The sequence below is a fragment of the Entelurus aequoreus genome, linkage group LG07, assembly GCF_033978785.1.
Source record: "Entelurus aequoreus isolate RoL-2023_Sb linkage group LG07, RoL_Eaeq_v1.1, whole genome shotgun sequence".
Lineage (NCBI taxonomy): Eukaryota > Metazoa > Chordata > Actinopteri > Syngnathiformes > Syngnathidae > Entelurus > Entelurus aequoreus.
The window spans coordinates 54,593,774-54,611,119 of NC_084737.1; the positions used below are offsets into that span (position 1 = coordinate 54,593,774).

The 17,346-nt window shown below is 39.1% G+C and overlaps 2 protein-coding genes across 4 annotated transcripts in view; one reads left to right on the plus strand and one right to left on the minus strand.

Annotated features, from left to right (window-relative positions):
* poglut1 (protein O-glucosyltransferase 1) overlaps positions 1-4,143 on the minus strand; it is a 33,230-nt gene extending 29,087 nt beyond the window's left edge. Inside the window, exons 1-2 of the mRNA XM_062054707.1 lie at positions 4,006-4,143; positions 3,823-3,960 (exon numbers count right to left, since the gene is read on the minus strand). Of these exons, the coding sequence (XP_061910691.1) occupies positions 3,823-3,960; positions 4,006-4,143 (276 nt within the window). The remainder of the gene's footprint in view (positions 1-3,822; positions 3,961-4,005) is intronic.
* The window catches only part of LOC133654040 (calsequestrin-2-like), a 37,179-nt gene extending 32,754 nt beyond the window's left edge, over positions 1-4,425 (plus strand). For all 3 annotated transcript variants that reach the window (XM_062053991.1, XM_062053992.1, XM_062053990.1), the window contains exons 11-13: positions 1-22; positions 3,811-3,885; positions 3,967-4,425. The exon at positions 1-22 is cut by the window's left edge and continues 79 nt beyond it. In XM_062053991.1, the coding sequence (XP_061909975.1) occupies positions 1-22; positions 3,811-3,885; positions 3,967-4,176 (307 nt within the window). In that variant the 3' untranslated portion in view covers positions 4,177-4,425. The remainder of the gene's footprint in view (positions 23-3,810; positions 3,886-3,966) is intronic.
* The last annotated feature ends 12,921 nt before the right edge of the window (positions 4,426-17,346 follow it).

Genomic DNA, 17,346 nt, shown 5'->3' on the forward strand with positions numbered 1-17,346 from the left:
CGATCCTGATGACTTCCCTCTGGTTGGACCACCTATCTTCATGTTTAATATTTTAGCAGACGTAACCTTTTAAACCCTACAGACCCCAGTACAGGGGGCAGCGTGTTTGCATTGGTGTTGCTATGGTAACTGCAACTTGTATCGATACACACATGCTATACCTCTACAGCCATGTAACTGCAAGAACGTCAGCTAAAAGCTCAGCATAAATTATTTTATAAAATAGAAGACAATTAAAGGCCTACTGAAACCCACAACTACCGACCATGCAGTCTGATAGTTTATATATCAATGATGAAATCTTAACATTGCAACACATGCCAATACGGCCGGGTTAACTTATAAAGTGCAATTTTAAATTTCCCGCTAAACTTCCAGTTGAAAACGTCTATGCATGATGACGTATGCGCGTGACGTCAATCGTTGAAACGGAAGTATTCGGACACATTGATTCCAATACAAAAAGCTCGGTTTTCATCGCAAAATTCCACAGTATTCTGGACATCTGTGTTGGTGAATCTTTTGCAATTTGTTTAATGAACAATGAAGACTGCAAAGAAGAAAGCTGTAGGTGGGATCGGTGTATTAGCGGCTGGCTGCAGCAACACAACCAGGAGGACTTTGACTTGGATAGCAGACGCGCTATCCGATGCTCGCCGCCGACCGCATTGATGATCGGGTGAAGTCCTTCGTCGCTCCGTCGATCGCTGGAACGCAGGTGAGCACGGGTGTTGATGAGCAGATGAGGGCTGGCGTAGGTGAATAGCTAATGTTTTTAGCATAACTCTGTGAGGTCCCGTTGCTAAGTTAGCTTCAATGGCGTCGTTAGCAACAGCATTGTTGAGCTTCGCCAGGCTGGAAAGCATTAACCGTGTAGTTACAGGTCCATGGTTTAATAGTATTGTTGATTTTCTGTCTATCCTTCCAGTCAGGGGTTTATTTCTTTTGTTTCTATCTGCAGTTAAGCCCGATGCTATCACGTTAGCTCCGTAGCTAAAGTGCTTCGCCGATGTATTGTCGTGGAGATAAAAGTCACTGTGAATGTCCATTTCGCGTTCTCGACTCTCATTTTCAAGAGGATATAGCATCCGAGGTGGTTTAAAATACAAATCCGTGATCCACAATAGAAAAAGGAGAGAGTGTGGAATCCAATGAGCCAGCTTGTACCTAAGTTACAGTCAAAGTGAAAAAAGATGCGTCCTGCACTGCACTCTAGTCCTTCACTCTCATGTTCCTCATCCACGAATCTTTCATCCTGGCTCAAATTAGTGGGGTAATCGTCGCTTTCTCGGTCCAAATCGCTCTCGCTGCTGGTGTAAACAATGGGGAAATGTGAGGAGCCTTTCAACCTGTGACGTCACGCCACTTCCGGTACAGGCAAGGCTTTTTTTATCAGCGACCAAAAGTTGCGAACTTTATCGTCGATGTTCTCTACTAAATCCTTTCAGCAAAAATATGGCAATATCGCGAAATGATCAAGTATGACACATAGAATGGATCTGCTATCCCCGTTTAAAAAATTCATTTCAGTAGGCCTTTAAAACCACGGGCAATAGAAGGGGCTGTTTCCAACATTTACACAGATGCCTAGAGGGTGCTAACTTTCCAATGTATTTTAAGCATTACAGCAGAGAAGGCATTGATGTGTATTTCTGGTCTTGTCGTCCTCGTCCGGACAGAAGGGGGACACGGCAGTGCGGATGGATCAAAAGAGACGTCGGATACGCTTTACTTAACCAAAAGTTGCTTTATTACAAGCTAGCCTCATTATACAGGACTGCAGTTCCTGGAGGAGGTCAATTCAAGAAATTGAGGCACTCCTAACTATGAGAAGCCAAACCATCAGTTTTTATATCCCTCCTTTCTGTCTCTGTGTGTGTGTGCTAAGTCAGGAGAGCACATCCTGACCATAAAAGGAGATGTTCGTGGGTAAGTGTCTGGAAAACAACTGCTCTAAGTCATAACTTAAATGTAGGCATTGAGCTGAACATGTAGTCTCTTCTCAAGGATAAAGCTATCACTTTTGCATTCCAAAGTCCCAATCCACCTGCAAATATCAAACTATGGGGGCCTTATCTTATTATGTGCTCAAACTGAAATACCACTATTTAATTCAACTTGGTGGTTTGCTTTCTTCAGGATGAATATAAACACTCGCCATATGCAAAACATAATATGAGTTAATTAATTCATTTCGTTAATCAAACGGCCCCATTCCTGGGTGGATATCGCGTGAGAGGAAGGTCAGGGTTAATCATTTAGCAATGCAGTCTGCTGAAAATAATGAAAAGTGCCACTATACATAACAACTGATGCTGTGGTCATAGTTAAAATTGCCACAAAACACATTATAAGATATTTAACATTCTACTGCAATCTGGCTGCTAAAGTGGATAGTGCACCCCACAATTTGTCACGTTTCATGTGTCAGGTAAACCGTGACTTATGGGGCCATATGGATCCCTTTTCAACTGTATATCCCACCCTCTTACATCTTCGAGGACGTAGTGATGCAACTACGTACGCACGTAACATGTGGATGCGCATTTTCTTTGGGTGTTGTTTGCTAACGATAGCGATTTGGATTTTTAGCAGTCCTTGAATGTTGTGTTCCATCATAACAACATGACCGCAATATGTTTGTCACTTCTCTTGAAAGGCTGTGCACACGCTCTCTGCGTGTACGTGTTGACGAGACAGTTGGAGTGACCGCCCTAAACACCAATCTTTTTTTCTAGAGATGTCCGATAATATCGGCCTGCCGATATTATCGGACATCTCTAAAAAAAAAAAGAGAAATGCTTTAAAATATAATATCGGAAAATATCGGTATCATTTTTTTTAGTATCAGTATCGTTTTTTAAATTTTATTAAATCAACATAAAAACACAAGATACACTTACAATTAGTGCACCAACCCAAAAAACCTCCCTCCCCCCATTTACACTCATTCACACAAAAGGGTTGTTTCTTTCTGTTATTAATATTCTGGTTCCTACAATATATATCAATATATATCCGTCAGTCTACCCCAGGGCAGCTGTGGCTACGAAAGTAGCTTACCACCACCAGATGTGAATGAATGATGGGTTTTTTAACATGTAAAGCGACTTTGGGTACTTAGAAAAGCGCTATATAAATCTCAGGTATTATTATTATTATCAATACAGTCTGCAAGGGATACAGTCCGTAAGCACACATGATTGTGCGTGCTGCTGGTCCACTAACAGTACTACCTTTTAACAGTTAATTTTACTCATTTTCATTAATTACTAGTTTCTATGTAAGTGTTTTTATATTGTTTTACTTTCTTTTTTATTCAAGAAAATGTTTTTAATTTATTTATCTTATTTTATTGTATTCATTTTTAAAGAAAGGACCTTATTTTCACCATACCTGGTTGTCCAAATTAGGCATAATAATGTGTTAATTCCACGACTGTGTATATCGGTATCGGTTGATATCGGTATCGGTAATTAAAGAGTTGGACAATATCGGAATATCGGATATCGGCAAAAAGCCATTATCGGACATACCTATTTTTTTTTAACGATAAAACTTAGAAATTGTGAAAAAGCTTTAAAACAAATGTGTTCTGGTAAACCACAAATGGTAACATAAGCTATAGCTGTTGCTGTTCTTGTCATATTTATGTAGCTGTGAGGATGTTGCAAACAGCACCATTTATTGTACAAATGTGTAAAACAAATATTGATTTGATCTGTGTGGGGTTTAAAAGGTTAACTTGTAAGGAAGAAAGTACATTGAGGTTTCCTTTGGACGTCAAACATCTTGTCTTATCTTTTGTAGCTCACCACGTACTGGGAAAAAACCTTCAAGTTGGACTTGTTCAGTCCTCAGATTGGTGTGGTCAACGTCACAGATGTAAGCCAAACTCTCAAGAGTCTCGAAGTACTCAAAGCATGTAGAAACTCTAACAGCCGTCCATGGTGGCATTTGCTACAGGCGGACAGCGTGTGGTTGGACATGTCCAACGACGAGGACCTGCCCACTGCCGAGGAGCTTGAGGACTGGATTGAGGATGTTCTCTCCGGCAGAATAAACACAGAGGATGATGATGAGTCTGCTGATGACCATGGAGACTTCTACAGCCACCTGACAGAAGACAATGACGACAACCATGATGATGATGATGATGATGATGATGACTATTAGGTCTTCCAAACCTTCTTCATCATGTTGGTCGCCACAAGAAACATTTTACTGCACATGCTAGGATCTTTATGGCTGCTTTTTTCATCTCTTTTAGATTCAAAGTAAAAAAAGAAATGCATGACGTTTTTTTATTAATAAGTATAATGATTGTTGATACATCGCTAGTAGTACTGCAGTACGCAGGTAGCATGTACAGTACAGGCCGAAAGTTTGGACACACCTTCTCATTCAATGTGTTTTCTTTACTTTCATGACTATTTACATTGTAGATTGTCACTGAAGGCATCAAAACTATGAATGAACACATGTGGAGTTATGTACTTAACAAAAAAAGGGTAAATTAACTGAAAACATGTTTTAAATTCTAGTTTCTTCAAAATAGCCACCCTTTGCTCTGATTACTGCTTTGCACACTCTTGGCATTCTCTTGATGAGCTTCAAGGAGTGGCTATTTTGAAAAAAACTAGAATATAAAACATGTTTTCAGTTATTTCACCTTTTTTTTTTGTTAAGTACATAACTCCACATGTGTTCATTCATAGTTTTAAAGCCTTCAGTGACAATCTACAATGTAAATAGTCATGAAAATAAAGAAAACACATTTACTACGAAGGCGTGTCCAAACTTTTGGACTGTACTGAACCTCAGTAAGCAGATTACACAAACGCCTGTGATTGGTCGCTCTGTGCTACAAGCCTGTAGAAGAAAAAACAATCAGTAAGGCCACGTTATTAATGGTAGTTTTTCATTTTAGAGCCTCAAAAGGACCCATAGAGTTCAGATGACCGAAATTTGACTATGTTTTTTTGTGTATTTTTTGCTGCAGAAAGAAATTCTGCCAGTCATTTCATTTAATATCAATTAGTTTTGGAGTCATGGGTAGATAACTTACTGTACTTGGATTGCCCCTTTTCCATCCCCAGACTCGATAAGCCGTCCCCCCTTGGTGTGACGTCATCTACAGAACTGGAGCCCATTTCCCTGCATTGACAGTGTGGATAAATAAATGTAAAACTAATATTTTGATCACCTAATTCCATGTTTTTGTCACCCTGGTCCATAATTACTTACAAAACTGATATGGTTTACATTATGAGCAAAAAATAAATATAAAAGAATTGCCATTTCCAGACTTCCCTGCTCTTCCATTGACACCATGGCCAGTTTCCTCATGCTCTTTCAGCATTTCCTCAAGCATCTTGACAAAAATTTCAGTAGAAGAAAAATAAAAAAAATACTAGTGGCTTATCGTCTTTTTCTCTTGTTTTTGAGCGCCGGTCTGCTCTACTTTCTACATTTATCCACAGGTTCTGACTCAGTCTTTCTCCCCTTGAGAGTGCTCCTGATTTTCAGGATCATATTTTGCTTGAATCTTTAAAATGTTTTCCATTTAAAGGCCTACTGAAATGAATTTTTTTTATTTAAACGGGGATAGCAGATTTATTCTATGTGTCATACTTGATCATTTCGCGATATTGCCATATTTTTGCTGAAAGGATTTAGTAGAAGGCAGCACGGTGGCAGAGGGGTTAGTGCGTCTGCCTCACAATACGAAGGTCCTGAGTAGTCGTGAGTTCAATCCTGGCCTCGGGATCTTTCTGTGTGGAGTTTGCATGTCCTCCCCGTGACTGTGTGGGTTCCCTCCGGGTACTCCGGCTTCCTCCCACCTCCAAAGACATGCACCTGGGGATAGGTTGATTGGCAACACTAAATTGGCCCTAGTGTGGTAATGTGAGTGTGAATGTTGTCTGTCTATCTGTGTTGGCCCTGCGATGAGGTGGCGACTTGTCCAGGGTGTACCCCGCCTTCCGCCCGATTGTAGCTGAGATAGGCTCCAGAGCCCCCCGCGACCCCGAAGGGAATAAGCGGTAGAAAATGGATGGATGGATGGATTTAGTAGAGAACATCGACGATAAAGTTCGCAACTTTTGGTCGCTGATAAAAAAAAGCCTTGCCTGTACCGGAAGTAGCGTGACGTCGCAGGTTGAAAGGCTCCTCACATTTCCCCATTGTTTACACCAGCAGCGAGAGCGATTCGGACCGAGAAAGTGACGATTACCCCATTAATCTGAGCGAGGATGAAAGATTTGTGGATGAGGAACATGAGAGTGAAGGATTAGAGTGCAGTGCAGGACGTTTCTTTTTTCGCTCTGACCGTAACTTAGGTAAAAGGGCTCATTGGATTCCACACTTTCTCCTTTTTCTATTGTGGATCACGGATTTGTATTTTAAACCACCTCGGATACTATATCCTCTTGAAAATGAGAGTCGAGAACGCGAAATGGACATTCACAGTGACTTTTATATCCACGACAATACATCGGTGAAGCACTTTAGCTACGGAGCTAACGTGATAGCATTGTGCTTAAATGCAGATAGAAACAAAAGAAATAAGCCCCTGACTGGAAGGATAGACAGAAGATCAACAATACTACTATCAGGAGACACCGAACCAAACATTGGACCTGTAACTACACGGTTAATGCTGTGCCGCCTGTCGAAGCCTAGCAATGCTGTTGCTAATGACGTCATTGAAGCTAACTTAGCTACGGGACCTCGTCCGAGCTATGATAAAAACATAAGCGCTCCACCTACGCCAGCCCTCATCTGCTCATCAACATCCGTGCTCACCTGTGTTCCAGCGATCGACGGCGCGACGAAGGACTTCACCCGATCATCGATGCGGTCGGAGGACGTCTGCTATCCAACTCAAAGTCCTCCTGGTTGTGTTGCTGCAGCCAGCCGCTAATACACCGATCCCACCTACAGCTTTCTTCTTTGCAGTCTCCATTGTTCATTAAACAAATTGCAAAAGATTCACCAACACAGATGTCCAGAATACTGTGGAATTTTGCGATGAAAACAGAGCTGTTTGAATTGTGATACAATGTGTCCGAATACTTCCGCTTCAACCATCAACGTCACGCGCAAACGTCATCATACATAGACGTTTTCAACTGGAAGTTTCCCGGGAAATTTAAAATTGCACTTTATAAGTTAACCCGGCCGTATTGGCATGTGTTGCAATGTTAAGATTTCATCATTGATATATAAACTATCAGACTGCGTGGTCGGTAGTAGTGGGTTTCAGTAGGCCTTTAAACTCCGACCAAAACCCATCTTTTTCTTTAAAATCAGAATCCTTAATATGATTAAACTCCCCTTGCTTGTTCCTTCACATTTTGCACTGGAGAGATCCATCCATACTTTCCTCATATTCCCATCATTTGGAAATGTAAGCATTCTGACCCCTTCTTTAGGTGTATTGCTACAAACTACAACAAGGCATCTGGCAGTCATATTTGATCACTCCTTCGAATTTTGGACAAAAATATTGTAATTCTAGATGATGATGCAACTAAAACTCATACTATGCAATATGAAATTGCCTGCAGTCTTCTGTAGGTGACGTCAGCAGGCTGATTGATGCAGGCCCACCCACATTTTGGAGCTAAAAGTTGGCGTTCCAAAATGTGCTGAAACTCGTTTGAAAACAAGCATAACATTACTTCTCAATGTATTGTGGGCGGAATTTTACCTGTAGAAATAATTCTTATGTAGATAAATATGAAATAAACGTCAATGGTTTTAGCGTTAAAGAGGGCCCTTAATGATCCATTTGAATTGTTATATTTGCAGGGTGGAATAATTATACAAAGTACATCTTTAATCCTATTTAAAAAATATTCAGTGGAATTGAATTTATTTAGGAGGGCAGGATAATAATAATACAAATGTGATGCTAAGGCATTATCATATTCGTGATATGCTTTTTTTTCTTTTTTAAATGTTTCATCACATTTCGGGAGGTAATTAAGATGTTTGCAAAAAATGCTTTATTTTCAGGCTTCCTCTTTCTGCTTAGCGATACTGATGGATGGCAGTAAAGTATACCACACAAATATGTACAAATGTACGCATACTTTTTACTACGTTATTTAATATGTGGTGTTGAACATATTACTCTGATGTGTGTACCTGCTAGCCTGCTAACATTAGAGTGGATCAAGTACCAAAATTCCACCAACCGTGTATACCAGGGGTGTCCAAACTTTTTCCACTGAGGGCCGCAACGGAAAAATTAAAGCATGTGGGGGCCATTTTGATATTTTTCATTTTCAAACCATAACAAAATATATGGATTTTTAAAATGTATTTTACCTTTAGGGGTCCCGGCGACCATAAAGGGTCTCAGTTATTAAAATATTAAAAATAAGTCTTATTTGTATTATTATTTTTTATTTAACGCTTACAGTAAATCTCTATATCAACTTAAAAAAAAAAAAAGGTTTTATGGCTTTTCTGTCAAAAACAACTTTGTTTTTTATAGTAAAACTGAAATATGCAGTATTTAGTAATTAGAGCCCTAAAATATAAATAATGCAGGACACCATTGATTTTAATTATTTAATATTTTTGAGTCATCACAGTGAAAAGATAAATAAAATACCACTAAATATATTTGTGATCCAAAAGGTGCCCCACTCATAAAGTGATACATTTTTATTAGTTTTTTTTTTTAAACTTTCATCACTTAAGTTACGAGATCAACTTCAGATATATCTGTCGATTTTACGTTTGAACTATTATTTTGTTTGTTTTATGCTCTTTTGTCAAAGAAAACTTTGTTTTTATATGGCAACTACACAATATATGCAATATTTACCACATAAAACATTTTAAAGTGAAAAATTTCAACTAATTGGAGCTTTGAAAATAATTAATTATAACATGGATTTTTTTTCATTATTTTTTTTTTGAGCAGTGGCAAAAAAAGAAAAAGAAAGAAAGACAAAAGAAAAAAAAAACAGCCTGCCTGGCAGCTTTGTGTCAACATTGCAACGTTTTCTCGTTAGATTTCACCTCATTCCACTTTTTTTAATGTTCATTTTTATTTTTTGCAATAGCATTTCCAGAATGTGTGGCGGGCCGGTAAACAATTAGCTGCGGGCCGCAAATGGCCCCCGGGCCGCACTTTGGACACCCCTGGTGTATACAGTTTAACACTGAAGATACTTGTACTTCATCATGGACAGAATACCAAGAAAGAATATCAACAACTTCAAGAAGGAGTGAAACATGCAACCATGAAAACTATAAATGTCTTCTGGATAAAACCAAGGTTGAGTTATTTGTCTACAAAGATAATACTGTAAATATGTTTGAAGAAGTCTATGTGTCCCCAATTGGGTATCATTTAAAAAAAAAATGTTGCACAGATAGATGCTAAAAAAATGGTTGAAATAAACTATTGACTAATATCACCTTCATGATGAGAGTATGTCAACTTCAGTATATTTACTGGAGTGTACTGATAGAAATAAGTATTCCCCTTGAGACACAACTGTTCCTTCATTTGACATTTTCATTGATTTTCATTGATTAGTCTGCACCACACTGAAGCAGGAGCCATTCTCCACGCCAGACAAGGACACCAAAACAACATCCAAACGGAAGACATGTATCCATGAAAATATAGAGAAGGTGCTTATGGTGTGCCCGACGTGTTTCTGTTAATTTTGTCTCCTGACTTAGTAGATTACAATCAAACATTACCACCACTCAAAACGGTCTGTGTGCAACATAAACAACAACAACAATAACAATTCCTATTGTTATTGTTACACACTTGAAGTCCTTGAATTCTTGAAGTACTTCAAGTCTTATGGTTACACGATAGAGAAGTCGCCCGAACGAGACACCTCGGAAGTCTGAGGTAAATGTTGTACATTATTACATAAAACTACTGTAGTTGTCTGTCGTACATTCTATGGTACTGTTTTTCAAACAATATTTATTTGATAAAAACTTGTTTTTCTTTTGAAAGGCATGTAACATGTTAAAATTGTGCTGTTTTGAGGGGGTCAAGCATCGATTTAGTTGATTTCAATTCATTTCGATGGGCAACGTTGATTTGAGATAGACCAATTGCGCTCGTAACTGGAGCTACCATTGTATATAGCAGACCTCGGCAAAATATGGCCCGCAGGCAACATGTGGCACATTAAGATTTCCAATCCGGCCCGCCAGACGTTCTACATAATTTTTTAGACCTTTAACATCAAAAGGGTTCTGCCCTCACTATATGTAATGAGGTTATACAGCTTGGCAATCCAAGACATTCTAATAAAGTTCCAAAGCAGATTAATCCATTTAGGCTCTTTGTTGTTGATCTTGCTTTGTCTTTTTCCTATCTTTACTTTTGTCTTGCCCTTGACTTTTTTATCAAACTGAAATACACACAATGACAAATGTATAAGCTATGTGATTCAAATAACATACTGAAATGTACTACACAATATGTAAATATTAGCTTTACACAAATATACAGCACTATCATCAAACAAATACTGCTGAGTGTTGAAACTATTTTGATGGTGGAAATATACGACTGGCAGCCATTTGAAATCCTCAAAACATCCATTTGAACAGTGCACAAAAATCGTTTTTCAATAAACATCTTACTATCAAATTGAACCACTTTCCACCTTAATGTTGAGTTATAAAAACAAGTTAAACAGTTTACTTACATACTTATCTTTTCCAAGGCTTGTAAGAGCTAACACAACTTGTCTGCTTCTCAATTGTCTCATGAACTGAACTGACATCGTCAACCCGGAAGTGCCCAAACAAATCAAGCGTAGTATTTTCCTATCGCCACAAGGTGTCAGTAAGAGTCTACAATCAAATGGGCATAACAAATAGTGTAGCTTCCATTATGACGTGCATTGCTGTTTTTTAAATGACCGTTTGTCTTGAATGATAGAAAGTATTTCAATGATTGAAATCTGCGCTTTTGGGTGTTATACGAGTTATTACGGTAATCTACGTCCCAGCAGCTCTGACTAGGAACTAAGCAGAGTGGGCGTAGTTTGTTTTCAGAGCAGCCAGCCCGAAACGCGTGTGTCAGAAACAGATGCGGAAGCAAATTTTTACAACAAAGTTCTGCATAAAAGTGATAACATATATCATATATATATGATAACTTTATTGATTCCTTCAGGAGAGTTCCCTCAGGAAAATTAAAAATATATAAAAAACATATCATATTGTAGGTGTTTATTAGACTTAGCATTTATATTTTGTTGTATTTTACATTTTTGTTGTGTTTTTAAAGATGTCTATCGAAGAGCGATGTTCATATGTTGTTCATATTCAGTGTTTTATTGTTCATAGTTAATATTGTAAATCCCACTTTCTTTATTTTAATGTACATTTTGGGTGTCCCATTCTGTAAAAAACTATACATTTCCATTCTTTTTTTTTTTTAGATGGTCTGTCATAAAATGTTTACAACTCTATCGGACATTGTGACTTTTGGTATTAGTGCTCCTGAAAAACAGGGACCCAAACACACATACTGTACAGCAGATTTTTACAGCTAAATGTGTATATATAGTTTATACACACATTTTTTCTCAATGTGGGCCCCCAAGTAAAAATATTTGCCCAGCTCTGGTGTAGAGTGTATGCAAATATAAAAAAAAAAAACATATATATATTTTTTTTAAACTCCGGACATCCCGTGGGCCGCATTGTCGACGCTGGCGGGCTGGATCCCTGGTATGGTGTAAATAACTAACTTTCTCTCTTCATGCTGCGTGATTGACCTGAACTCATAAGGTTGTCAGGCCCGGTTCCGCAATACCGTAGTCAATTTAATCATCGTGTTCATATCTGAAAAAATATCAGGGACTGAAAAAGAACAACCTGTCCCAACACTTTTGAGCGTGTAGTTCAGTGGGGGTGGGGCGTTGGACAGAAGACCAGCAGGAACACAATCAGAGTGTTGGTTTGAAGATGAAGCCAGCAGGAGACTCATCCATCAGCACATAACCAAGTCATTACAAAACAAATAGGAGCAGGACAAGTTTTCCATTTAGATGCAAATGTTCATTTCCCATCCTGATCCTGGACCTGCGAGGAGAACGGAGCATTAAGCTGACGACAGATGAGTTGCGACAGGCGGACTCTTGTGTTTGCAGGCAATAAAGTGATAGACTTCATTTTCACACTCATTCATGCGCTAGGTCCAAACCTGCTATTGTGACAAAGTACGATTTTCACTCAAGTCAACATTTTAGGTACAATAAAGAAAAAATAATACAGCACCATGACGGCAGGGTGTCCAAAGTGTACATATTCTAGGCACCAAATGAAACACGGCCTGCACACAAAACTAAGAAGAGCTAAAAAAAAAAAGGCCCAATTTCACAGTGGGGATGTGGTGGCAAATGCAAAGAAGCAAGGAGAAAGAAAGAGTGGAGAGATGGTTTCAAGGACTTATAGCTTCTAAATGACCTTAATTTCACTAACAAGTTTTCTAAGTGTACTTTTTGCTTCGGAAAATAAAACAGGCACGTTTTCTCAAGGTTTGACGTAATGGGTAGATAACTAACTGTATTTGGAAAGCCGTCTTTCCATCGCCAGACTCGATATGCCGCCCGCTCTTGGTGTGATGTCATCTACAGAACTGGAACCTATTTCCCCTCATAGACAGTGTGGATAAAGGCATGGAAAACTACTATTTTGATCACTTGATTGCATCTTTTTGTCACCCTGGTTCATGATTGCTTTGAAGTGAATTAATTAACTCATACTATGTTTTGCATATAGTGAATGTTTATATTCATCTTGGAGAAAGCAAAACACCAGTTTAACTAGTAGGTATTTCAGTTTGGGCACATAATAACATATGGCCCTTGAGTACTGACATTTGTGTGTGGATTAGATTAGTTCTCGCGGAAGAAAAGGCAATAAAATTGGACCTTGGTATACAAAGGTGATAGCCCTATCCGTGAGAAGAGACTACATGTTTGGCTTAATGCCAACATCTAAGATACGACCTGCATCTGTTGCCTTTCCAGACCCTTACACACAAACATCTCCTTTTTATGGTCAGGATGCGTTGTCCTGACTTAGCACACACACAGAGACAGGAAGGAGGAATATAAAAACTGATGGTTTGGCTTCTCCAAGTTAGGAGTGCTTCATTTTTGACTTGACCTCCTCCAGGAACTGCAGTCCTGTATAATGACGCTCGTTTGTAATAAAGCAACTTTTGGTTCAGTAAAGCGTCTCCGAAGTCTCTTTTGATGCAGCCGCACTGCCGTGTCACCCTTATGTCTGGACGAGGATGACAAGACCAGAAATACACTTCAACTTCAAAACTTATATGGTTACATTATGGGCAAAAAATAAATTATAATATAAAGACAGCATAGCCAGTGTATCCTCATCCTCAGTGTCTGCCTTTCATGGGTGTTTTCTTAAAGGGTTCATATTATGATGTTTTTTTTTTTACATAAAAACACTTCCTTGTGGTTTACATAACATATAATGGTGGTTCTTTGGTCAAAATGTTTCATGGATTATGTTTTACAGACCATCTTCAAACAGCTTTCTGACCGTCTCTTCAGGATGCGCCGTTTTGAGGGCGGTCGTATGTACGTGCCTTCAATTGGACTGCGTCTTCTCCCTGTCAGCCATGTTGTAGTTTTTAGCACTTCCACAGCGAGTCTACTAACAGATTTAAGTTAGAACTATACGCTACTTTGTGTTACAAATGGCTACAGCGGAGGATTTTAGCATGCATGTGCATGTACAAGCCAGTCTGCCCCACAACAAGAGAATAGCGAAAAAAAGGCGCTTATTGACTAGAGTACAAACTACAATGGCGGGCGCGCACAATTTTCTCTGGGTTCATTTATACCATACATGGATAATCCGCTGACGGTTTTCCCAATTTGTGACATCACAAATTGTGCACATTCCAAACGGCTCCTTTGGAGGAAGTATGACGGAAGGCAAGATTATTTAATTCATATCTCTGCCATATCTCCATGGTTTTATTTAAATTTTTCAAGGCGTATGCAGATTCCAAATACACAAAAGAAGAAAAGATGGTTTTGCATAATAAGGCCCCTTTAAAGTTATGGCATTTTTAATACTTTTTATTTTAAACATTGCATACTCCCCCAAGTATAAAGTATCTATCTATCTATCCATTTATTTACTTTATCTATCGATCCATATTTTTTAAAGAACATGTGGTGAAATGAAAACAATAAAACATCAGTAGAAGAGGATGCAAACAAGAATAGTATAGAGGCTAACTTTCTACAAACCCCGTTTCCATATGAGTTGGGAAATTGTGTTAGATGTAAGTATAAACGGAATACAATGATTTGCAAATCATTTTCAACCCATATTTAGTTGAATATGCTACAAAGACAATATATTTGATGTTCAAACTGATACATTTTTTTTTTTTTTGCAAATAATCATTAACTTTAGAATTTGATGCCAGCAACACGTGACAAAGAAGTTGGGAAAGGTGGCAATAAATACTGATAAAGTTGAGGAATGCTCATCAAACACTTATTTGGAACATCCCACAGGTGAACAGGCTAATTGGGAGCAGGTGGGTGCTATGATTGGGTATAAAAGTAGATTCCATGAAATGCTCAGTCATTCACGAACAAGGATGGGGCGAGGGTCACCACTTTGTCAACAAATGCGTGAGCAAATTGTTGAACAGGTTAAGAAAAACCTTTCTCAACCAGCTATTGCAAGGAATTTAGGGATTTCACCATCTACGGTCCGTAATATCATCAAAGGGTTCAGAGAATCTGGAGAAATCACAGCACGTAAGCAGCTAAGCCCGTGACCTTCGATCCTTCAGGCTGTACTGCATCAACAAGCGACATCAGTGTGTAAAGGATATCACCACATGGGCTCAGGAACACTTCAGAAACCCACTGTCAGTAACTACAGTTGGTCGCTACATCTGTAAGTGCAAGTTAAAACTCTCCTATGCAAGGCGAAAAGCGTTGATCAACAACACCCAGAAACGCCGTCGGCTTCGCTGGGCCTGAGCTCATCTAAGATGGACTGATACAAAGTGGAAAAGTGTTCTGTGGTCTGACGAGTCCACATTTCAAATTGTTTTTGGAAACTGTGGACGTTGTGTCCTCTGGACCAAAGAGGAAAAGAACCATCCGGATTGTTATAGGCGCAAAGTTGAAAAGCTAGCATCTGTGATGGTATGGGGGTGTATTAGTGCCCAAGACATGGGTAACTTACACATCTGTGAAGGCGCCATTAATGCTGAAAGGTACATACAGGTTTTGGAGCAACATATGTTGCCATCCAAGCAAGGTTACCATGGACGCCCCTGCTTATTTCAGCAAGACAATGCCAAGCCACGTGTTACATCAACGTGGCTTCATAATAAAAGAGTGCGGGTACTAGACTGGCCTGCCTGTAGTCCAGACCTGTCTCCCATTGAAAATGTGTGGCGCATTATGAAGCCTAAAATACCACAACGGAGACCCCCGGACTGTTGAAAAACTTATGCTGTACATCAAGCAAGAATGGGAAAGAATTCCACCTGAGAAGCTTAAAAAATGTGTCTCCTCAGTTCCCAAACGTTTACTGAGTGTTGTTAAAAGGAAAGGCCATGTAACACAGTGGTGAACATGCCCTTTCCCAACTACTTTGGCACGTGTTGCAGCCATGAAATTCTAAGTTAATTATTATTTGCAAAAAAAAAAAAAAGTTTATGAGTTTGAACATCAAATATATTGTCTTTGTAGTGCATTCAATTGAATATGGGTTGAAAAGGATTTGCAAATCATTGTATTCCGTTTATATTTACATCTAACACAATTTCCCAACTCATATGGAAACAGGGTTTGTATTTCTCTGCTATCTGACACGACAGAGTTTGTGGACTTTCCGTGTTTACGAAGGGAATTTTCCCCTGCCTGTTTGAAAACATAGCAAACCGTCGCAGGTATGAGCACGCAAATGATTGAGTGTCTCTGTGGTGAAAGCCGCGTAGACGCGCAAAAACATCATAAGGGGACCTACACGAATTATGAATAACACGTGCAATGTTAGATCGCACGCAACATGGCCACTAATAGTACTATTTTATTAGGGGTGTAACAATTGGTTCTAACAACGATTCGAGTCGAATCGTAATGTGATGATGCCGATACGATTCAGGGACCATACTATTTTATTTGGAATGATACCATCCGAAACAACTCAGTGAGTTGAAATTGATTCAGTAACTTTTTAGCAAAAGAAAAATCAACCAGTGGGACTGTGGAATAAATACTTCACACTGGACAAGTTTCCTATATTCCTGTTATTTCTTGTTAGATTAGATATAAATGAATTATGTATACAAACAAGCAAGTAAACAATTAATGGCCAAGCTTTTACACCTTATTTGAATAAAGTATGCCTCACTCGTGGGAAAGCGCCCGGGTTTGACATCATCCCTCCAGAAGATCTGAAAAAGTATAAATAGGTGAGTAGTCTAGTAAAAGAGTAAATTCCCAGTATTCATTTATGAAATGTTATTTGCTGATGAGTCGATGACACGACGTTGATGTCTCACATGGTTGACAACCTTTGGCACCTTGCCTTTCCCATGCCTGCAAAAACTTTGGATGACGATCCATCTAAAGAAGACAAACGTCATGAACTCCTCACCATTCATTGCCATCGTCAGGTACACCCTGAAAGTTGTAGAAAACATCATATTCCTTTGGTCTACCACCTCAAGGTCCGTACCATGCTTAGACTTTTGCTTAGCATGGTACAATACTCTATAAGAGGCCGTTGATCTGGACAGAACACTAAACTCCTTAGTACTAATCAGCTTCATATATGCCTCGAAGGCTTCTGATCGAGTCAATCACAAAAATATGTTTTTTAAAAATGCGTCAAAGGGGTGTGCCTATTGAAATACTGGCGTACTGGTATGCTAACCATAGCATGCAGGTTGGATGGGTAAACAGTTTCCGACTGCTTTGGTGTTTGTAATGGCGTCCGCCAGGGCGGATGTTACTTTCTCCAACCCTTTTTTAACGTCTACATGGAGGATTTTTCTCATCAGCGAGGCGCCTGTACAACAAACAGGCTGTGTAATTGGTAACACTCTTTTAAACCATCTCATGTATGTTGACAAATTGGCAAATTTCCCCCCCAGCAGTGCCGGATTGCAACAACTGCTCAATATACGTTTTACTTATGGGACCAACCATGACATATTTTATAATGCCAGGAAGAGTACGGTGATGGTATGTTGTACTATAGACGATAGAGACCTCACATTTCCACGTTTTTATCTAACAGGAAAAATGTTTAATTCCT